This window comes from Panthera pardus, unplaced genomic scaffold (assembly GCF_024362965.1).
Source record: "Panthera pardus isolate Hobbes unplaced genomic scaffold, ASM2436296v1 HiC_scaffold_15, whole genome shotgun sequence".
NCBI classification, from domain to species: Eukaryota; Metazoa; Chordata; class Mammalia; order Carnivora; family Felidae; genus Panthera; species Panthera pardus.
The window spans coordinates 31,755,408-31,780,230 of NW_026526710.1; the positions used below are offsets into that span (position 1 = coordinate 31,755,408).

Here is a 24,823-nt window from a genome sequence, read left to right on the forward strand (position 1 = left end):
CCTGTTGTCAAACTGTGACTGCCTCATACTTCTGACAACGCCTGTCTCTGAGGGACTTCTTCTGCCAGCCTCCCACAGCTCGTCTTAGGTGCCATGCCTTTATCTTTTGGTGTCCTAAAGAGCTAGAGGATCAAATGGGGACACAAATACTATACCTTGAATTGTTCAATGTTCCTGGCGGGTGAGCTGAATAAGTGAAATTAACTGAGACCAGGCTTCAAGGACTGTGCAGACTTCTGTTTCCTGACAAGATTTATTTTTTTAATGTTGATTTATTTTGCGAGAGGGAGGCCGAGAGAGCAAGCATGAGTGGGGGAGGGGCAGAGGACGAGGGGGAGAGAGAATCTCAAGCAGGCGCCTCACTGTCAGCACAGAGCCGGACATGGGGCTCGATCTCAGGATGTGTGAGATCATGACCTGAGCCAAAAGCAAGAGTGAGACACTTAACCAGCTGAGCCACCCAGGTGCCCTGACAAGATTTATTTTTGAGCTTTATCATTTATGTATTATCAATAGTTTGCTGAACAGTCAAGCATAAGCATATTGCCATTTAGCACATTTCGTTTAGCATCCCCAGCCCCTTATTTTGTTTTGAAAGTCAGAGGATTGGCCTCACTAATACAGTATGTCTTACTCAACAGGGCTTCTTAGACTGGGCCTTGGTGAGGATTCTGGGAAATCAGTGCAGGTTTTGAGACCCTGTCTCAATATACTTTTCTTGTCCCCAGTTATTTTGACTTCAAAATACAGTTTTTTGTATATGTATGGAAAGAGAGAAGTCTGTTCTGAAATCATTATTTCTTCCTGTTATAAAGATAAGTTTTAATTTCTGAAGAAATACTTCTTTGGAAAATATGGTGCCGTTGGAATCCATTCTAGCGTTTGCTGGGTTTTTATTTCTTTCTTTTTACTTAGTGATCTACTCAAACTGCAGCATCTTTATCCTTAAAAATAAAGCTGGGACAACTAGAAAAAAACAAAGGAGCTCATGAATACCTCAGCTATACCTCAGAATAGCTCTTGTGTTTTCAATGTCTTCAATTGACCTTTTCTCTGTGCAGAAACATCCTTTATTTTGATATAAAAGTGGAAATTTTTGAAATATAAAAAAATACAAGGCAAAAAGTTTCTAAAAAATCACTTGTGATATTAATTACCAGGAGTTACCTTTTTTTTTTAGATTTTTTTTTTTAATGTTTATTTGTTTCTGAGAGAGAGACAGAGTGTGATCAGGTGAGGGGTAGAGAGAGGGGGAGACACAGAATCCGAAGCAGGCTCCAGGCTCTGAGCTGTCAGCACAGAGCCTGACGCGGAGCCTGAACTCACAAATCATAAGATCATGACCTGAGCCTAAGTCGGACACTTGACCGACTGAACCACCCAGGTGCCTTAGGAATTACCTTTTGATCTATTCCATCCTAGGTGAGAACACGGTATATATTTAATAATTCATGATCTCTGCCTATTGGGTGCTAGGGCCTCAGGATTCCTTGATGAACAAGACAGTGATGGCATTTGGGGAAAACCCTTAGCACAGAGAAGGTACGCAACAAACAGTAGCTTCCTTATATATTGGTTGTTATCACTGCTGCTTTGATTGTTACTTAAGGCCGAGTCTGGCCTTCAGGGCCTCTGGTCGTGGGGGAAATGGGCAAGTAAGCAGACCTCTTTGGTCCTGTGGAATAGGGGTTGAGGGTGCTTGGAGAACATAAGGAAGGGAAGCTTAGGGAATCAGGGAGACAACCCAAATGAAGGGAGTGAAGGAAGGGAGCAGGGAATGAGGAAGGGTACACAGGAGAGCAGCTAGGGAAAGGCATGTTTATGGAGCTAAAATAGTACATTCAGTCCTATAATAAGTGTCTTCTTTCATTTTTCCTGTTGATTGAGATACAGTTTACACACTGTGAAATGCACCCGTCGTAAGGGTATAGTTGGATGGGTTTTGACACCTACAGACACATGTGTAAGCCACAGCCTTATAGAAATACAGACCATTTCCACGGCCCCACCACCTCCTCCTGTGCCTTCCCAGTCTGCGCTCTACCAGCCCCTCCCCCTCCCCCTCCCACCACCAACTCCTCTGGAAGTTTCTCACTTTATTTTTTTTTTAATTTTTTTTTAACGTTTATTTATTTTTGAGACAGAGAGAGACAGAGCATGAACGGGGGGGGGGGGGGGCAGAGAGAGAGGGAGACACAGAATCGGAAGCAGGCTCCAGACTCTAAGCTGTCAGCACAGAGCCCGATGTGGGGCTCGAACTCACAAATCGTGAGATCATGACCTGAGACAAAGTTGGGTGCTTAACTGACTGAGCCACTCAGGCCTCCCTAATTTTTTAGAACCACTCTTTTGTATACTTTATCCAGTTTTCTAGTTGTTTACTCCGGGAGGGCCAGGCAGTACCAACTTCTTCTTCATGGCCATCCTCGAAATTCCTGTAACAATATTTAATGACAGAATAATAGGTCACCATCTGGGTACATGATAATTTATTCAACCTGTTCCCATTGTTGGACATATAAGGCATTTCCAATTTTATAAAGTCATGCTGCAACAAATGTTTGGATATTTTTATGACTGAAGGTCTGATTATATTTTAGTGTAGATTCCGAGAAATGGGATTATTGGGTCAAAGAGCTTAAACATCTTTCAAATGTGATCTTTTTTCTTTTGTTGAGAGAGAGAGAGAGAGGATGCAAGTGAGTGAGGGGCAGAGAGAGAGAGGGAGAGAGAGAGAGAAGCAGGGCTCGTCCAAAGCAGGGCTCGAGCTCACCTGAAGTGAGCCCGAACTCATCAACGTGAGATCATGACCTGAGCCGAAGTCAGATATTAACCAACTGAGCCACCCAGGCGCCCCTCAAATGTGATCTTCACTGCCTTAGTTTTTCAGAAATATTTGTTATTTTATATGCTCTCTGACAGTGAGTGTGTGTGTCTCACAACCCCTCAGCAGCTCAGAGATTAACATTTCCCTTCGATTTTTGTTCTCTGCTAATCGAATAGCAGAGCATCTACTATTTGCTTGTTTGTTTATTTGTTATTATTTGTTCATGCATTTATTCAGATGTAACATATACTTATTGATTTATGTCACTGTATTGGACATATATTTGGGGGCACTGGGCTGAATTCAGATGCTTAAACAATGTTTATTTATCCTTGTCTATTACCTTCACAGGTATAAATTATGCCATGATTATTCACCTCTACAGGAGCCATCAAATTGCTTGTAACATGACACTCTTAGATATTTGAACATCCATGCAAGAGGCAGGACAGAATTTTCAACTCCTCTTGTAACCAGCCAGCAAAACGTTGAATTAACTCTAAATATCATTGTTTGGGGAGGTACCACTTGTCAGAAGAATCACTATGGCACTTGAGAAAAGTAACAAAAACTCTGATAGTGGTACCTTCCAGCCATAGTGAGCATCTTATGAAGTGTTTTCCTATGCATTATTTCACACCACACTTACAATGCGGAACAAGTAAAGAACGGATCGATTCGCGTTCGCGTTCTTCGTTGTGAATCATGCAGTGGGGACAATAGAACACGCTCTGGATTTATCATTTTAAGCCTGACTTGTGGAAAACATCAAATCTAGTTTTATAATTCTCTAGATGGTAAGAAATTAAAATGTGTTACCTGGGGGAGAGTGAATCTGGAAGTCTTGCTCTGTGAGCATTATTCTTGGTGAGATGACAGGCAAAGTTGCCAGAGCGATAAAGGTGGAAAATCCCTAGTGACCCGGACAGCAGCCTGTTTATGCCAGTGCACTTCCTGAGGCCTGGGATCCCTTTGAGATTTGTATCCAGATACTTGGAGGGCACTGGCTCCCTCTGGCCTGCCCTTTATGCGCCATAAGGTACGGAAATGAAGTCTGGAAAAGCTGTGTGATCAAATTAAAACCTGCAGATTATTAGCTGGGGAGTCACAGCTGTCCACACCGGATATCCTGAGAAATTTGGTGAAGTCTTAAAACCACCCATTAGCCAACTGGGGTGGTTTAAGCTTTCTTAGAGTGATAACTACGATAGTCATGTGTAAATAGTTTGTTTTTGACAAAGTAATATAGACTTTATTTTGCAGAGAAGTTTTCTATTTATAGGAAAATTGAGTGAAAAGTATAAATGTTCCCATATACCCCCCTCTATAATAGTTTTTGATCAACTTTGGACTCTTAATCATAGTTTTAAAAGTAAATCAAGTGACTGATGTAGTACATATTCACAAGTTTCTAAGAACTTTCCCCCTCATATGTAGAGGGTGACTGAAAATTGTCATCCGTCTTATAATTTAAAAATTTCTCTTTTCTGTAGTGTTTTATGGCCTGTTATCAGAGGATATTTACCTTTGTTCTTCATACAGTAGGAGCACAAGAAAGCCAGTAACGTAACCAGGCAGTAGGCCTCCACTGAGGTGGCCACTATTCGGGGTTATTTATTGCTTTATACCAGATTTACCTAAGAGCCAGGCAGGAAACAGGGCTTCCCAGAAGTCAGCTCGTGGTTCAGGAAGTAGCTCCAGGGAGGAAAGTAGTCTGTCTGAACTGTGGGTCTTCAGTCAAGGCATCGCCAGGGCCTCCTTCCCTTCTCCAACCTGAGTGGTTTGGGGCTTGGATTTTGTATTTTGTGAAGTACCATCATGACAGAAACAAGGTCATGGGAAAGATGAGATTCCCGATGTCCCTTCTGAGCTGTTTGCTTGACCTCCACGTGGCTTCATGGGCTTCTCCAGAGTTCCCTGACTGGAAATAATGTGTTCTACTCACGTGCAATTCAGAAACCTCCATCTTCCAGGAAAAGTTGAATCTTCATGCCATTTACTTTTCTCTCCCTATTTTCCCATCCTTTTTTTTTTCTTGTGGTAAAATATACATAAAATTTGCCATCGTAACCATTTTTTTTTAAGCGTGCCATTTAGTGGCATTAAGTACATTCACACTGTTGTGAAACCATCACCACTATTTACCTCTAGGTGAATAATCCAGTCTCTATGAATTTGAGGTGACCCATATGAGTGGAATCATGCAGTATTTATCCTTTGCATCTGGCTTATTTCACTTAGCATAATGTCCTCAACGTTCACCCATGTTGTGTTACGTATTAGAATTTCATTCCTCTTTAAGGCTGAATAGGGACATCCCAGGGTTTGTTGACCCATTTATCCACTGATGGATATTTGGGTTATTTCCATCTCTTGGGTATTGTGAGTAGTGCCACTATAGACATTGGTATATTGGTATCTGTTTGAGTCCCTGCTTTCAGAAGTGGGATTGCTTGGTCATATGGTAATTCTATGATTAATTTTTTGAGGACTGTCTTCCATACTGTCTTCCATAATGGCTGCACCATTTTACATTTTCACCACATTTTTTTTTAATTTCTTTTTTTTTTTTAATTTTTTTTAACGTTTATTTATTTTTGAGACAGAGAGAGACAGAGCATGAACGGGGGAGGGTCAGAGAGAGAGGGAGACACAGAATCTGAAACAGGCTCCAGGCTCTGAGCGGTCAGCATAGAGCCTGATGCGGGGCTCGAACTCATGGACCGTGAGATCATGACCTGAGCCAAAGTCGGCCACTTAACCGACTGAGCCACCCAGGCACCCCACCACATTTTTTTTAAGTAAACAAAAAGCCATCCTACATGAGACACTTATTTAGATATTCTTTTTTTTTTAAAAAAAGCTTTAAGCGTGATCATTTAAATGTGATAACCATCCATTTGATGCCTGACAAGTGATAGATGCTGCACCATTTTACATTTTCACCACATTTTTTTTTAATTTCTTTTTTTTTTTTTAATTTTTTTTAACGTTTATTTATTTTTGAGACAGAGAGAGACAGAGCATGAACGGGGGAGGGTCAGAGAGAGAGGGAGACACAGAATCTGAAACAGGCTCCAGGCTCTGAGCGGTCAGCATAGAGCCTGATGCGGGGCTCGAACTCATGGACCGTGAGATCATGACCTGAGCCAAAGTCGGCCACTTAACCGACTGAGCCATCCAGGCACCCCACCACATTTTTTTTAAGTAAACAAAAAGCCATCCTACATGAGACACTTATTTAGATATTCTTTTTTTTTAAAAAAAAGCTTTAAGCGTGATCATTTAAATGTGATAACCATCCATTTGATGCCTGACAAGTGATAGATGCTCAGTGAAGTTAGATGTGTCTAAAGAAAAATGACAATCTTTAAATAGGACATAGACCAAAGAATGAAATCTTGCAAAAACAAAAAATAAAATGCTTTCTAATTTCTCTAGTGCTAAAACTATAAACGATTCGGCTAGATTTCGTGACCAAAGGAAAGAAACACATAATTATTGTTTCTAGGAGTTGTAAATGTGTAACTAATAGGTTAATGTTTAGTGGAGTCGGTCAAGTGCAGATTTACACAGCTTTTCTGGATGGTATCGCCACTTGGATTTGGGAGGCTTAATGATTAGGAGCCCCTTTTACTTTCATAGGGTGTGATGACACTGTTTTCTCATGATTAGTGATGAGAAGGGATCGGAAGCACGCGACCTGTTGCGAGAACGACTAGGGCACCATAGGCCTTTGGGAGTTCTAGCAGATGAAGTGGAAAGAAGTTGATTTCCAAATGTTTGTAGCCAGAAGTTTCTGAGACTGAGGAAAGAAGGGGGAAGTGTGGGTTGTGGGGCCATGTGGGACAGACCTGTTCCATCTTCCAGAGGCGGATAGAGGGTCCTGCCAGAGTTGGAGAGCTCTGCCTGACCTCTTTGTGTTTTCTTCAAACTTATATTTGACTTTTTAGAAAACCCTTTGGGGCACCTGGGTGGCCCGGTCACTTAAGTGTCCGACTCTTGGCTTCAGCTCAGGTCATGATCTCAGTTTGTGAGTTCTAGCCCTGCATCCGGCTCTGTGCAGACAGCATGGAGCCATCTTGGGATTCTTTCTAACTCTTTCTCTGCCCCTCCCTCGCTCATGCTCTCTCTTTCTCAAAATAAATAAATAAACTTAAAAAAAAAAGAGGGGCACCTGGGTGGCTCAGTCGGTGATGTCAGATCATGATGTCACAGCTTGTGAGTTCAAGCCCTGCGTCGGGGTCTGTGCTGACAGCTCAGAGCCTGGAGCCTGCTTCCGATTCTGTGTGTGTGTCTCTCTCTGCCCCTCTCCCATTCATGCCATGTCTCTGTCTCTCAAAAATAAATGAACATTAAAAAAAAAAGAAAGAAAAAGAAAACTCCTTAAGACCCACTTGACCTTTTCTCTTTTTGGTCTTGGCCTTCACTACATCAGTGTCCCCATCTCTCCCGATTTCCCAGCACCAACATCCAGTTCCATTATCTTTTCACCCCTGCTGACTCCGCACCCCCCTGGTTCAAGGTCCTCTAATGGTCTAAAAGTTTGAACATGGTGTCCTTCCCCGTCTCCCCACTTCTGTCTACACCCAAGCTGGCCTGGCCTCCTGCCATTTCTACACCACTCTGTGCTCTGGCCCCGCAGGGTCTTCACTCCTTGTCCCTCCGCTCCTTCTCTTGCTTTACCTCGACATCTCCTCCTCAGCCCTCCCCTCTTTTCAGAGACGACTTCCCGGACCACCCCATCTTCTCCAGTTTAGGCTGGCCTCCCCTGCCACAGCCAGACACCTTCAACACCTTCTGTCTTCCTGGGGACTTGGCTAACCTCTGTCTTGTCCATCAGGGCATCCAGCCACGCTAACCATGTCCTCCCCTTCCCCGCTGTACTGGTTGCACCTGCCCCATACAGTCCCCGTCACAAAGCAGACACTCAGTCAGTGTTTATTGAATGAAGCTCCAGCGAAACGTTGTTAGGGAGCACTCCTTGCTCCCGTCCTCATGTGTCCCTATGGGGAGCATCTCTGAGAATGGCATCTCTGCTTCTCTGCCTCTCCCTCCTCCTCCCCTGGAGAAGAGCAGGTATTTGTCTAGCTGGCTGAAGAGCTGACCCAGGTAGGGCCACGTCCCTATTCTTCTCTTGTCGGGCAGGTTGTCATAGGACACAGGTTCCTGACCCGCAGGGCAAGGTCATGGGGTGGGTGTGCACATGTCCACTCCGCCCGTGACACAGAGCCACACAGACCACTACAGCTACCCATTGAAGCCGCAACCTCCATTTTTTCCCTTTTTCTGGAATATCGCTGACTTCTTTCTTCAGTCTCTGTGACAGATTTCTGAGCCTACTTCACTGTGAGTAGGGGAAGAAAGGGAAATTATTTATTGCCACTTCTGCTCCAACATAAATCAACGGGAGGCTGCATTTTGGGGAAAAGCCAAATGTAATTTCGAAGGCTATGAGATTCATAGGTGAAAAACTGGTGGAGGGTAGGAGTCAGGGGATAGGAAAGGTGCCTTTTGTATTTCTTAGGTCTGAGAGTGACCAGTACGTGCATCTCACAAGCGGGTTTGTCTCATCGTAGGGGTGCCGGGCCGTCACAGGACACAGAGTGGGAAAAAGGGTGAAGATCTCCACGCAGGGCATTGGGTGACATGCCTCGTTGTGCTTTTGAGGTAGTTCCGACTAATCTTCCACAAAATTTAGCAAAAGCGTTCCAGAACACTTGGCAACATTGAGCACTGGGAACAATTATGTGGAGGAATGCACTGACACAGGGAATGAAAACCAACCTCTTACTGTCCAGTTTTGACTTCTTCAAGTAGTGTGACACTTTTCCTTTGAAATACTTGCTAGTCGTCCTTAAATGGAAACTGTGACATGGGACAGCTTACTGACTGTCCTTTTTAAAATAGCTTTTCTAGTTGATGAAACACAGAACTGCTTCTGACAGATGTTTTGAGTATCGCTTCCCCATCCTCAGATTGCTGGTTATAAGTTACCGTTTCCTTTTTAGACAGGCTTTCCTCGTCCCCACACACAGCGGGGGGACATCAGCAGGCACAGAGGCCTGGCCTGCTTGAAGCATCTTGGTTCAAAAGTGGGCCATTCCTCGTTTTTCTGAGACGCGAATCTTCAAGTTAAGGAAAGAAACCTACTTGATTTAAATTTGTCACTACCGGTAGCCAAGTCCCCCCATCCCAGTGAAAAGAAAAGGCAAAAAAGAAAAGACAGCAGAGGGCAGATCGGGATTTTGATGTGTTCATTTTGCATTTCTAATGACAGCACCAAATTTAAAGGAAAAGAAATCTAGTTTTATTCCAGAGTGCTCTTCTCATTCACAACGCTGTTTCCTTCTGTCTGTTAATTTTGTATACAGGTCCTAAAATGAAGAGAGATCAGTAAAACAGCCAACTAAAATATGGTAGAAATGACATTGTGAGGTGATTGCCCGTAAGGGGTTTACCTAAAAAGTGCATCGCACGTATCCTGTGCGTCAAGTAACCTAAGCCCCAAACTCCCCCTGCTGCTTCCCATGATTATCAACTGATTAGATGCGTGAGTGATGTATACTCTAAAACCAGCAGAGGTTCATATCTGTGGTAGTAGTCAGCCTTCTGGTAAATAATAACCTCTTTATTCCTGAGTAGTAAATACTAATTCAAATGGTCATTCTGAATTTCATAGCCTAATAATGTCCTAAGAAATAAAGCTTACAAAGCGCAAATTCACTACTTTTTGGAGGGATAATTGAGCAATATTACTTATCAAATGCACTTAGCTTTTAAAACATATAATTTAACCCATAACCCCAAACTCTTTGGTTGGCAAAAAGCTCTTTTCCATCACATTAGAAAGAAAACATTCCTCCATTCACTGTGTAGTGACCGTCGCGGAGGCAGGTAAGTGCTTGTATGGAGAATTTCCAGAGGGGATCCTGCGCGGTATCTGGGTCCCCGCGGATTACGTGGCCCAGCAGAGAGAAGTTGAGCTTTCTGTGGAGATGAGATACTTCACTTCTCCATGTACGTTGGAAATTAACCTCCAATGTTGGAGAATGAGGCTCTCTGTATTTTTCAGATGCGTGTCCCTGAGGTGAATTTGATATGTTTAAGATGGCGGCCCACGTGAAAATTCCTGTCTGGATTCCACTGTAGAAAGTGGTGTTCGATGTACGTCTCCTTTATTTATGTGACACTGTTTATGTGCATTCCAGTGATCATTAACAAAGGCCACTTGGTGGAAAACCGTGATGAAGGTGGATTTTGAAATGGCTGTATCAGCTGCAGGTTTGGCAAGACCGCAGTGGCTCTGAGTCTAGTGAAAACTGCTTCATCAGCTTGTGTTCAGCCAACCTTACGTGGAGACAAAAGGCAGTTTAGTCAACCATGCAAAAAACCAAAAGCAACAAAAAAAAAACCCTAAAGAAACACAGGACTATCACAGATTTCATTAGGGCAAATGTTTAAGATTCTATATACTAACATAGAATCCCTCACTTGTTCTATGTTGTGTGTTAAGTCCTGTTTATCAATGCACAGTTCGTGAATTAGAACTTGTATGAATTTGCTAGGCCTGTCATAGCAAATACGAAAGACGTGGTGGCTTAAACAACAGAAGTTTAGGGGTGCTGGCGGCTCAGTCAGTTAAGTGTCCGACTTCAGCTCAGGTCATGATCTTATGATTTGTGGGTTCAAGCCCCGCATCGGGCTCTGTGCTGACAGCTCGGAGCCTGGAGCCTGCTTCGGATTCTGTGTCTCCCTCTCTCTCTGCCCCTTCCCTGCTCATGTTCTGTCTCTCTCTCAAAAATAAATAAACAGTAAAAAACAAACAAACAAACAAATGCCAGAAATTTATATACTCAGACTTCTGCAGGCTAGAAGTCCAAGGTCAAAATGTTGGCAGGGTTAATTTCTTCTGGGACTTATCTTGTTGGCTTGCAGATGGCTTCTTACTGTGTCCCCACATGGTCCCCCTTCGGTGTGTGTGCATCTGTGTCCTAATCTTCTTATAAAGTCACTGGGCATATTAGATCAGGGCTCATTTATATGACCTCATTTAACTTTAATTACCTCTTTAAAGACCCTGTCTGCGTATATAGTCACATTCTGCAGTCCTAGGGGTTAGGACTTCAGCATATGAGTTTTGGGGACACAATTCAGTCAATAACACAGCTTAAGTGAGGACAGACTGTGTTTAAATGCTTCATGCATTCCTCTCCTCTTTTGCAGATTTATAGCTCCCAGTCCCTTTCTTGGTTTGTGGCTGGTTGTTGTTTTTTTTGGTCTCCAATTTGGGGACCTTGAGGACTATTTATTGAGAGATTGTGACAACAATGCCTAGCTTCACAGCCCAAGGTCTTGATCAAGATAAGAGTTAAACGTTTCCTTCCTTGAAGGATTGTCCTGAAGTTTCTCCCTTCTGGTTCTCCTTCCATTTGGTGTCCTTTTCTTATGGTTAAGCTCTCAGTATGAAAGCTGACAAAGAGTTTAATGAAAATACAAGAACATGATATTGAAATAATGGAAACACTAGGCTAGGACCCACCAGTTGACCCAGCCTGGAACCTTGCCAGCCGTAGCAGTGTGCATAGTGGTTGAGTACAGACTGCGTGGGCTCAAAGCCCTGTGCTACACATTTGAGTACCTGTGAGATCTTGAGATTACACAACCTTTCTGTGGTGCCTCGGTTTCCTCATCTGTAAAGTGGTGGAAATAACGGCATGTACTTCATAAGAAGAATTTAGTGGTAGGATTAGAAAAGCTAATGATTCTAATGAAGCATTAATAATTCTGATAAGGCCTTTAGCATTGTCCTGGGCCACGGTAAGTGCTACATTAAGCATGAGCTGTCATTAATTTTTGTTTCTGGCACATTCTCCATACCCTCCCGTGGCTCATCCAGGACTCTCACGACAGAAATGCCAGAGTTAACTGGAACAACTTCCACGGCACTTGTTTAGATATGAATGCACTGTCCAAGTGAATGTTAGGAATCTTTCATTTTTGTATCACAAAAAGGAAGTTCAGCAACCTTAGGTATGTGTGATCACTTGGGGACCAGCGCTCTGGAGGATGTGTGGTGGCTGACTTTGGAGTCAGCCTGATTTCTACCTGAAATCTGCCTGATTTCTTATTGGAACCTACAACTCAGTAGTTGGTCTCTTACCGTCTCTATTCATCAGTTTTTGAATATGTAAAATGGAAGGGGGAGAACCTGGGTGGCTCTGTTGGTTGAGCATCTGACTTTTGATTTCTGCTCAAGTCACGATCTTGCAGTCGGTGAGTTCGAGCCCCACGTCGGGCTCCACGCTGACAGTGTGGAGCCTCCCTGGAATTCTCTCTCTTTCCTTCTCTCTCTGCCTCTCTCTCAAAAAAAAATAAACTTTTGAAAAAAAAATATATTAACTGGAAACAACAATCATTTGGAATTCAAGGAGTTGTTTGGGATTAAATGAGATGACACACATAAAGCTCTTAAAATGTATGAAGTCATCCTATTAGCTCTTTCCACTTTTAAATGTGAAACTGGAAAAATGAAGGTAAATACAGTTCATTTCAGCTGTCTTTGTAAATTTCCTTTCCTTCTATCCCTCTCAAATGGGCTGCCCCATCACACTGTCTCACTGGGCACCTCTATTTTTTAAAGTCTAGTTTAACATAGTCACCAGTGGTGAAGGATCAAGGTTCCATGATCATGGAGTTCTACTCCTATGATGGAAATATTTGCAAAAGCAACTGGATAGGTAATGAGTAAAGAGGAAGATATTCTCCCTTCAATTAGTTTGGGCGTTGCTCTGAAAACCAGTAGAAGACAAATACCATATGATTTCACTCATATGTGGAATTTAAGAAACAAAACAGATGAATATATGGGGATGGGGGGGCAGGGGGAGAGAAGAGAGGGAACCAAACCACAAGAGACTCTTAAGGATAGACAACAAACCAAGGGTTGGTGGAGGAAAGAAGGTGGGGGATGGGCTGGCTGGGTGATGGGTATTAAGGAGGATGGGTGATGGGTATTGTTATGGTGGGTGTGGTATGTAAGTGATGAATCATTGAGTTCTACTCTTGAAACCAATATGGTATTGTATGTTAACTAACTAAAGTTTAAATTAAAAAAAAAAAAAAAGAAAACCAGGAGGAACCTACGAAGGCAGAAGTCTGTCAGGATGCTCCGGGAGAGTGCTGGATCTCTGAGAAGCTGGAAGTAGCCTGTCACCAACCTGTATAACAAACTCTGGATGTACTTCAGGACTAGTTCTAGAGGAGACAGTAAGATTTACTGGCAGGTACTTCTCAGAAGGGTTTGGTATTTGAGTAACATTAAAATATAGTAAGTCAGGGGAGCATTACATAAATAATGAAATATATGAATTATAAAATTGGGGGAAAGGGTTCTTTGCAATCACCACAAATAAAAATCATGAAGTTGTGTTCATGGGTGAGTTTTCTGGAGATGTTTACGCCAGGACAAAATAGTCTTTGCATCATTTTAATGTTTAAAGGTGGTCTTTATTGAAAAAAACGGTTCTAGATTTGTCAACATAGCCTGTTCAGTTCCCGTTCCAAGCGTGAATAGCAGATACACAGCTCCTCATTTTCCTCATTCCTGAAACCTGAGAATATCGTTTTACTTCTACTGTGCTTTAGAAACAGTGGTTGCATTTTAAAAGGAAATAGCACATGAATACGGGTCATCAAAATATCAGACACACTTCTATCACTTGCGGACTAAGCTTGGTTGGAGGATGTTTCTTGCAGGTGAATAGAGTTACTATAATGAAATAAAATTGTCTCTCCCAGAGAATGAGTCAGTAGGTGAATGTAAAATTATATGGCTTATGGTGGGTTAACATTAGGAGCTCTTGTGTTCCTGGAACTGGTGAGGGCTAAGATGGAGAAGCTAAAAACAAAAACAAAAAACGCAGAGGCAATAAGACTCAGAATAAGCAAGTTATAACTTCCTTCCCAAAGCATACACGTATATATATGTACATACGCACAAATATATATACACATAAATGCTATATGTGTGTACACATTTGTATGCGTATATTACATATATATTTTAAAAATAAAAAATATTTCACTTTGGTTTACAAAAATCACCTCTAACTATCTGGGTTACAGGAAATCTGGAGCAAGTAGCAGTTTACACGGAAAAAGGCATTTTTTTGTATTGTTGCTTGCAACCCTAATCTAAGTTTACTAACAGAAGAGTGAATGCTTGCTAAAGAACAAAGGGCATAATATTTTTCCTATGTTTTCCCCAATTCAGAAAACATTCGAAATTTTGTATTCAGTTCATGGGAACTGCATTTTATAGTAAGGCTGTATTTCGGGCATCACGACAGGGCAATGAGGTCTCGTTAAGTGATGAATATCTTCAGGTAAATAGAAAGTTGATGCTGAAAACTTTGGATTCCAGAGGTGATATATGATTGGCATGTTCGACTGTCTGGAGGAGAGTTACAGGAAATGGAATCAGCATCTTTTCTGAAGCTCTGGGGCATGGAATTTATGAGGCACCTTGAGAATCAATACAGGGAAAGATCCCCTAACAGAGAAAGTTTCCATAAAACAAAAGAACTATCTTCAGAGCAAATGAATTTCCTGCCACTGCAGTGTTCCAAGAGAGGCTGGTTGGTGGAGACATGATTCCTTTTTAGTGCTGAATTTGGGGCTACATAGCTACAAGAGCCCCTTCCAAACCCAAGATTTACCTGGCCGGTCTCCTCGTCCGGCCAGTGGTCATCAACATCCCCCTTTCCCCTCTATTCCTCCTCTACACTTTCTAATTTTATTTCCTTTTAAATGAATAGTTTTTAATCTTTCTGAGCAGTTTTTATGCTTACAGAAAAAAGACTGTAAAGTACAGGGTCCCCTATCCCCCTCACTCCTCTACACTGTTATTCAGTCTTGCATTAGTGTAAAGCATTCATTTTAGCTGACGGGCCGATGTGGATATATGGTTATTAATTAAGTCCTTAATTTACATTGTTTCATTCTTTTGTGTTGCACAGTCTATGGATTTTAACACATGTATAATGATATGTGTCTGCAATTACAGTAGCATACAGAGTAGCTTTGCTGCCCTAAAAATCCTCTTGGTCTCCTAGTCATCTGTCCTTGCCCCTAGCCCCTGACAACTACTCATCTTTTTACTGCCTCTGTATTTTTACCTTCTCCAAAACACCACATTTTTGGAATTATATCGTATGTAGCCTTTTCAAATTGGCTCTTCCACTTAGCAACATGCATTTAAGGTTCCTCCGTATCTTTTTGTAGTGTGAGAGCTTATTTCTTTTTATCACTGGAGATGTATCACCCTTTGTTTATTCACCAGTGGAAGTTTTCCATTCACTTATGTAAATACCAAGGAGTGCAGTTGCTGGGTTCTATGGTAAGAATATGTTTACTTTTGTAAGAAACTGACAAACTGCATTCCAAAGCGGCCACCATTTTGCATTTCCATCAGCGATTAATGGGACTCCCTGTTGTTCCATGTCTTGTCAGCATTCAGTATTGTTCGTGCTTTGGATTTACGTCATTCAAACGGGCACATGCTTAGTGGACTGACTTTTCCCCCCTCATATTCAGATGTGTTATTTCCAAATTACTATAAGAAATACACTTAAGGGGTGCCTTGGTGGCTCAGTCAGTTGAGCATCCAACTATTGATTTTGGCTCAGGTCGTGATCTCTTGTTGGATGGAGCCCCGATCAGGCTGTGTGCTGACAGCACGAAGCCTGCTTGGGATTCTCTCTCTCTCTCTTTTTCTCTGCCCCTCCCATTTGCAAGTGAGCGTGCGTGCTCTCTCTCTCTCTCTCTCAAAAATAAAGAAAGAAATATATTTAGGCTACTATTTATGAAATATAATGTCACTATTATCATCCAGAATCCAGATGGAAAGACACTAGAAACAAGAGCACAAGCACTGATTTAATATTAATACTGTTGATAATAATTATAATAATATAAATTTATTTGTGAGTCCTTTTTGAGTTTATTTGGAAAAGCAATGCCAAATGCCAGGAGAACATTCACAAGACATATTTCTGATCAATACTTGTATGCAATTACATTATGAGACGTTGGCGATCATCGTCTAATAGTTCTTTCAAGGGAACTGTTTTTTGTAATTGCTACTGATTCTCGTTTGAGATTTCTCAGTGTCTTCGTTTCAGGTCTTTCAAGTTGCCTACGTCATCATCAAAGCTGCTAATGCCCCTCGACCCGGAAACTGGATCTTGGAGCGTTCTCTGGATGGCACCAAGTTCAGCCCCTGGCAGTACTATGCAGTCAGTGACACGGAGTGTTTGACCCGTTACAATATCACTCCAAGACGGGGGCCACCCACTTACAGGGCTGATGATGAAGTGATCTGCACCTCCTACTATTCCAGACTGGTGCCGCTTGAGCACGGAGAGGTACTGTGCCCACCGCAGTGACATGTGGTGTTTCACCAGAACGCTCAAAATAGATCTTAGTTCAGGTTACAGAGATCTGTAACTCTCCAGTTGTGTTTAAGGTATTGACTGGTGTCTGCTGATGATTGATGTCGTAACCCGTACATTTCACTGTATTGATTTCGTCCTTTCCAGGAGAGCCCCTGGTCACTCAGCTGTAACTCAATAACTCTGTCAGATACTCCTCAGAGCATCTTTTGTGACACCAGCTCAAGAACATTTGTGGAAATATTAAGGAGAGGACTGAAATGCCTCTAAAAGATGTAGTTTCTAGTTTTCTTTGTGGAGTTCTCCTCTTTGGTGGTGTTGAGTGTCAGAGATGGCTCACAAAGTATTTCAGCTCAGTGCTCACCACACCCAGACCGTACACACTTCATTAGAGTCAGAGTGTAATAAAAAACACACCGTTCTTTAGTGGCACCTGGCTTGATGAGATAAAACTACGAACCCCCTCCTGAGCACTCTTCACAGCAGGAACTCGGCAGCAAGCCTGCCTCGTTTCAAGAGCAGAGATTAACAGAGAAACTCTCACTCTCTCACTCTCCCAGTCTGTTCCTGGCACTTAGACTTTGTTTCAGAGAAGTCATAGCCTAATGAAACATGTTAAAATACCCTCACCACCCTGGGAGAAGGGGTTCCGTTAAGTCTTCCGGCAATCGCTGAGATGCTGGAATTCATAACGTGAAATTCCTTGAAGATGTTTTGTGAGCATGGTAGTTCACAGGTAGTAATTAACGAATGCTGGATTTCTACAAGAATCTAGTTGGTTAGTTTGATTTTAGATAGTATCAGTAAAGATTACATCTTCAGGGTAAACAATCAGGGCTATATTTTTGCATGGTTAAAGTTGACATTTGTTTATTTTGATGTCTTTATATTTAGATTCATACGTCGCTAATCAACGGCAGACCGAGCGCTGATGATCTCTCACCCAAGCTGTTGGAGTTTACTTCTGCACGATATATCCGCCTTCGCTTACAGCGTATCAGAACCCTCAATGCCGATCTTATGACCCTCAGCCACCGAGACCCTAAAGACCTCGATCCCATCGTTACAAGACGAGTAAGTCTATGGCAGGGCTCCTGCCCCTTGTGAAAAGCTTATTTTGTTTAAGAGAAATAGACTTTTCTTTTTGGTTGGCCTTTTCCTTGCAAATTGGCCTTTTTTTTCCCCCTTATTTCGCTGAGGATCATTATATATGCTTTGTTTAACGTGCCACCTCTAAGCTGGGGGATGGTTCTGACCTCGTGTCCTCAAGCCCCCTCCCCCCATCCCATAATGCCATAATTTAACGAATGTTGTATTTGTTTCTCACATTCTGCTCTGGCTCCACGTGTGGTCTTCAGCAAGATGTTGTTGTTGTTTCCACTTAAAAGGAAATTTTAAAATTTGAGTTATAATTTATATTCAAGGGGAGGTACAGATTTTAAGTTACAGAAAACGTACAAGGTTTGTATGGACAAGCATTTTCAAATCCCTTGGATAAATGAGGAGTGGAATTACTGAGTTACAGGGTAGCTGTGTGTTTAGTATTAAGAAGTTGCTAAGCCTTCTGGAAAGTTGTACCATTTTGCAGACCAGCAACGTGTGAGAGTTCTGTCGCACGACACGCTGTCACAGATGTGGGTTGTCATCCATTTCCACGTCAGCCATTCTGATGTGCATATGGTGGCAGTTCCTTGTGATGTTAATTTGGATTTCCCTGACCACACATGTTGAACAGGTGCTTATTAGTATCTGATCAAATCATTTCGTCCCCTTATTAGGGAGCTATAAAAGACCTTTATATATTTTGTATACCAGTCCTTTGTCAGATGTCTACACTGCAAATATCTTCTCTGTCTGGAGCTTGCTTGTTCGCTTTCCCATGACATTTAAGAGGTTTTAATTTTGATGAAGTCGAATTTACCATTTTTAACGTTATGCCTAATGCTTTCTGTGTCCTTTCTGAAAAATAGTTTTTTATTCCGGGTTTGCCAAGATATTACCCTGTGTTCTGTCTAGTAGCTTTATAGTTTTAACTTTTACATCTATTGTCATTTCAAATGAATGTCTGTGTTTGGTGTGAGGTAGAGGTCAAGGCTCTTTGTTTCCCCGCCTATACATACAATTATTCCAGCGCCATTTGTTGAAAATACTTTCCTCCATTAAATTGTTTTGGTGCCTTGTTGAAAATTATTTGACTTTACTATTATCTACTTCTATATCTGCACTCCATGCTGGCTTATTGATCTATTTGTCTGTCTTTAGGCTAATAATAAACTTTCTTTCCATAGTTTTTTAGAGTAAGTCTTGAAGTCAGGTACTATAATAGCCCTAGTGAATTATTTTTTAAATATTTTTCGCTATCCTAGGTTGACTGTGTTTCCTTGTAAATTTTGGAATCAGTTTGTTCATTGTTGTCAAAAGAAATCCTGCTAAGATTTTCATTAGGATTTCACTGGTTTCATAGATGAGTTTGGGAAGGGTTTTGGAAGACATTTTGACAATTTTGGATCATCTGATCCGTAAACATGTTATAACTGTCCACTTAGCTAAGTCTTCTGTAGTTCCTCTCGGCAATGTTTTATTATTTGTTTATTTGTACATCTATTATTCAATTTATTCTTAAGAATTACACATTTTTGCATGTTAGTCTTCATAGATGGCTTTCTAAATTTTATTTTCCATTTGTTCATCGCTAGTGTATAGAAATACAGTCCATTTTTATTAATTTTCATATTAAGACATTGCTAAAGTCACATATTATTTCTAGTAGTTTTTTTTTGTTTGTTTGTTTTAGATTTTTTTCCTAAGTACACAATAATATCATCTACAAATAATGAGTGTTGGGTCTTACTATACATTCTTTACACTTTTGAGTTCTTTTTCTTGCATGATTGAACTGGCTGGCACCTCCCATAGATGTGGAATGGAAATGGTGAGAGCAGATTGTAAGAAGAAACCACCTAATCTTTCACTGCAAGCTCTTGGTTGTTCCTGGATTCCCTTTATTAGGTTGAGGAGATTCTCTTCTACTGGCTTGCCAAGTTTTTTTAATGAATGATGTTAAATTCTGTAAAATGCTTTTTGTGAATCTATTTGAAACGATCAAATGATTTTTTTCTCCTTTATTCTATTAAGATGGTGATTTAAATTTACTGATTTTTGTGTGTTGAACTAACGTGGCATTTTGGGGGAAAATCCTACTTGGTCATGAGTTATTATGCTTTGTGTCAAGTACTATATTCAGTTATATGGTGCTGTATTCAACGTAGCAATGTTTCTTAGGGTTTTCAGTGGTATGAGTTTTGAATATGACTGCCTGGTATGAGGTGCAGTTACAAGAATTTCTTGGTATAAGAATTTCTTTTAGACGCCTTTGGTTTTTGTTGATGAACTCATTTGAACATTATTTGCTTAACTTGAACACAAGGATTCTTTGTACATGAAATATAATTTAAAATGTATATCTAATTATTTTTTTAGGTTACTGATAACAACTGAGCTATTTGTTGGTGAGCCCAACATTTTCTTTTAACTGAAACAGAAGAGGCCTTAATTTTTGTTTGTCGCTTTCGTTTTCCTTAGTATTACTATTCAATCAAAGACATTTCTGTTGGCGGAATGTGTATTTGTTATGGCCATGCCAGTAGCTGCCCATGGGATGAAGCTACAAAGGTGAGTTCTAGTATTTTACAGTGTAGTAAAACTTCCAAATAGAAGTTATAGCTATAATATTTGCCTTACTGTATTTTTTATTCAAGTCAGATGTCCAAAGGTGTAAAATCACATGGCAAAAAAAGATTATTCAGATAATTTAACTGGTTTAATTTTTTTGCACAACTTTATTTCACTTTGTTTGGAGGATATATTTCTTTTTTGTTTGTTTGTTTTCCTACTATGTCCAGCACGAAGCAGTGGTTTTTTTTTTTTTCCCATCATGATGAGTGTACTCTTTATTCTCTTTCAATTATTTCACCCATCCTCTTATACCCCACCCACCTTCCCTCTGATAACCATCAGTTCATTCTCTATAATTAAGGGTCTGATTCTTGGTTTGTGTCTCTCTTTTATTCCCTTTGCTTATTTGTTTTGTTTCTGAAATTCTACCTATAAGCGAGATTATATGGTATTTGTCTTCTTCTGGCTGTCTTATTTCACTTAGCATTATACTCTTTAGATCTATCCATGTTGTTGCAAATAGCAAGATTTCATTCTTTTTTATGGCATAATAATATTCCATTACATATATATATATATATATATATATATATATATATATATATATATGCAATGTGTATATATACACCATATCTTCTTTATTCATTCATCTATCAATAGACACTTGGCTGTTTCCATAGTTTGGCTTTTGTAAATAATGCTGCTATAAACACAGGGGTGCACATGTCCTTTTGAATTAGTGTTTTTGTTTTTGGGGGCTAAATACCCAGTAGTGCAATTACTGGGTCATAGGGTAGTTCTATTTTTAACTTTTCGAGGAAACTCCATACTGTTTTCCACAGTGGCTGCACCAGTTTGCACTCCCACCAACAGTGCAAGAGGGTTCCTTTTTCTCCACATCCTCACAAACACCTGTTGGGTTTTTTAAAAATGTTTCTTTATTTTTGAGAGAGAGAAAGAGAGAAAGAAACAGAGCACAAGGGGCAGAGGGGCAGAGAGAAAGAGAGGGAGGCACAAAATCTGAAGCAGGCTCCAGGCTCTGAGCTATCAACACAGAACCCTACACAGGGCTCTAGCTCGTGAACCATGAGATCATGACCTGAGTTGAAGTCGGATGCTTAACCAGTTGAGCTACCCGGGCGCCCCAACGCCTGTTGTTACTTGTGTTATTCATTTTAGCCATTCTGACAGATGTGAGATGATATCTCATTGTAGTTTTGATTTGCATTTCCCTGATGATGAGTGATGTGGAGCATCTTTTCATGTGTCTGTTGGCCATCCGGATTTCTTCTTTGGAAAAATGTCTGTTCATGTTTTCTGCCCATTTTTAAATTGGATTATTTGTTTTTCGGGTGTTAGTGGTATTAGTCTTTATATATTTTGGATACTAACCCTTTATCGCATATGTCATTTGTACATATTTTCTCCCATTCAATAGGTTGCCTTTTAGTTTTGTTGTTTGTTTCCTTCACTGTGAAGAAACTTTATTTTGATTTAGTCCCAATAGTTTATTTTTGCTTTTATTTCCCTTGCCCCAGGAGACATGTCAGAGAAATTACTGCCTGTGCTCTCTTCAAGTATTTTTATGGTTTCAGGCCTCACATTTAGGTCTTTAATCTATTTTGAGTTTATATGTATGGTGTAAGAAAGTGGTCCAGTTTCATTCTTTTGCATGTAGCTTTTTTCGACACAATTTGTTGAAGATACTGTCTTTTTCTTATTGTATATTCATTCCTCCTTTGTCAAAGATTAATTTACCAAATAACTGTGGGTTTATTTCTTGGTTTTTAAGTCTACTCCATTGATCTGTGTGTGTATTTTTCATATCAGTACCATACTGTTTTAATTACTGTCACTTTACAATGTAACTTGAAATCTGGAATTGTGATACCTCCAGCTTTGTTTTTCATTTTCAAGACTGCTTTGGCTGTTTGAGGTCTTGTGTGGTTCCATACAAATTGTAGAATTATTTGTTCTAATTCTATGAAAAATTCTGTTGGTATTTTGATAGGGATTGTGTTAAATCTACCCAAATGTCTTTGGATAGTGTAGACATTTTGATAACTGTTCTTCCAATCCATGAGCATGGAATTTCCTTCCATTATTTTGCATCATCTTGAATTTGTTTCATCAGTATTTTATAGTTTTCAGAGGACAGTTCTTTCACCTCTTTGGTTGAGCTTATTCCTAGATATTTTATTGTTTTTGGTGAAGTTGTAAATGGGATCGTTTTCTTTTTTTAAATGTTTATTTACTTAGAGAGAGAGAGAGAGAGAGAGAGAGAGAGAGAGAAAACACATGAGTGGGGGAGGGGCAGAGAGAGAGGGAGAGAGAATCCCAAGCAGGCTCCACTCTGTCAGTGCAGAGCCCAAAGGAGGACTCGATTCCACGAACCATGAGATTATGATTTGAGCTGAAATCAAGAGTCAGACATTTAACCTGCTGAATCACCCAGGTGCCCCAGTGGGATTGTTTTCTTAATTTCCCTTTCGGCTGCTTCATTATTAGTGTATAGCAATGCAACAGATTTCTGTACATTGATTTTGTATCCTGTGACTTTAATGAATTCATTGATCAGTTCTAGTATTTTTTTGGTGGTGTTTTTAGGGCTTTCCATATACGGTATCAGGTTATCTGCAAATAGTGAGAAATTTACTTCTTCCTTTCCAATTTGGATGCCCTTTATTTATTTTATTTATCTTTTGTTTGGAAGATGTGCTTGTAATTAAGTATTTTCTAGGAATTTTTTTTTGTGGTAAAATACACTTAACATACAATTTACCATTTTAACCATTTACAAGCATACAGTTCAGTGGCCTTATGAATTTTGAAGCTCTTCTCTCTATAAGACTGTCAAGCAAAAAGCCATCACAGTTATAAATTATGCTTATATTTTTTAGAAGAATGGCTTCCCTCCTCCCATTTTCTCCCTCTTCCATTTTTGTGGTACTAAATTAAGGGAAAATCAAGTTTACCCATGTTAGCATAATACTAAGTGAATAATTTGACACCCTGTCTTCTCTTCAACAACATATATGAAATGGCTTGTTACACCCTCCCCAACCCCACTCTGTAATTCTCTGACTCTTGAATAGGATTATCCTCTTTTGAGGATGAAAACTATGAAGATCAAGATAATTATTAATAGGAACTTACAAACCCTTAACATCAGTGCATCTTACTCTGAAAACTTTGTGTTCGTGGACCCATTTTATTTTTAGCTTTGTATCCCTCCTCGCTTCTGTTTGTCACCAGGCCATGGGTGTACATTTTTCTCTAAAAATCAGATGCCACTATGCTCTGATCTAGCCACATGTCCTCTCGTGTACCATCATGCTACATGTTTGACGGTGGTAAGTTCTTTGTAAAATAAAGTTAAAAATATACAGGTTGATTTTCAGGTGCAGTTTTGTATTCCCTGTTTCTAGAAGCTTCAGTGTCAGTGTGAACATAACACCTGTGGAGAGAGCTGCAATAGGTGTTGTCCGGGATATCACCAGCAGCCGTGGCGGCCCGGCACCATTTCTTCCGGTAACACGTGTGAAAGTAAGTCCACTGAGGATTGGAAGAATGTCGTTGTTTTCCTTCTTAATATGCTTTATGCTTCTATGCTTAATACGCTTAATATGCTTAATAACTCTATGATGACCTGACATTTGTAATCAGTACATAACCCGTTTCCTTAACTCTTCAAATAGTTCCCAAAGCTACATATTACCTTAATACAACTCAGTGTTAAGGCCTACGTGTATCTTTTGGGATTTGCTGTTTTATCTAAAGTTCCCCTTCCCATATATTAATTTATTCTTTATTAATTTGGGTTTAATTTTTTTAATGTTTATTTATTTTTGAGAAAGAGACAGTGTGAGTGGGGGAGGGGCAGAGAGAGAGAAGGGAACAGAGGATCTAGAGTGGGCTCTGTGCTGAGAGCAGAAAGCCCGATGTGGGACTCAAACTCATGAACCATGAGATCATGACCTGAGCCGAAGTCAGACTCTTAACTGATGGAGCCACCCAGATGCCCTTAATTTGGGCTTAATTTTAATTTTAATTTTTATTTTCTTAACGTTTATTTATTTTTGAGACAGAGAGAGACAGAGCATGAACGGCGGAGGGGCAGAGAGAGAGGGAGACACAGAATCGGAAGCAGGCTCCAGGCTCCGAGCCATCAGCCCAGAGCCTGACGCGGGGCTCGAACTAGCGGATAGTGAGATCGTGACCTGAGCCGAAGTCGGACGCTTAACCGACTGAGCCACCCAGGCACCCCATTTTGGGTTTAATTTTTAAATAGGCAATTTATTCACACGGTTCCAACATCTACCAATATACACAAATATGTGGTGGAAAGTATTACTTCCACCCCATCTCCAACCTTCCCACTTAAAAAAATTTTTTTAATGTTTATTCTTGAGAGAGAGAGAGAGACAGACAGACAGAGCATGAGCAGGGGAGGGGCAGAGAGAGAGACACACACACAGAATTCCAAGCAGGCTCCAGGCTCTGAGCTGTTGGCACAGAGCCTGATGCGGGGCTCGAACTCACGAGCTGTGAGATCGTAACCTGAGCTGAAGTCGGACGCTTAACGGACCGAGCCACCCAGGTGCCCCATCCTTCCCACTTTTTACTATTTCCTACTGTGTTCTTCCTGGAATTTTTATGCAAATAAAGCCTACATTAACATATTCCTACCCCAACCTAGTGTGGACACAGAACCTGACATGCGATGCATGCCATTCTCCACATCGCTTTTCTATTTAACGATACGTGCAATATGAAATGCTGTTCTCATTTATAAATTTTATTTTATTTTAATCCTAGTGTAATTAACGTACAGCGTTATGTTAGTTTCAGGTGTACAATATAGTGA

The 24,823-nt window shown here is 40.6% G+C and overlaps 1 protein-coding gene across 2 annotated transcripts in view; it reads left to right on the forward strand.

Annotated features, from left to right (window-relative positions):
* LAMA1 (laminin subunit alpha 1) overlaps positions 1-24,823 on the forward strand; it is a 168,552-nt gene that overhangs the window by 42,731 nt on the left and 100,998 nt on the right. For both annotated transcript variants that reach the window (XM_053902399.1, XM_053902400.1), the window contains exons 4-7: positions 16,012-16,254; positions 17,176-17,355; positions 19,864-19,953; positions 23,385-23,502. In XM_053902399.1, the coding sequence (XP_053758374.1) occupies positions 16,012-16,254; positions 17,176-17,355; positions 19,864-19,953; positions 23,385-23,502 (631 nt within the window). The remainder of the gene's footprint in view (positions 1-16,011; positions 16,255-17,175; positions 17,356-19,863; positions 19,954-23,384; positions 23,503-24,823) is intronic.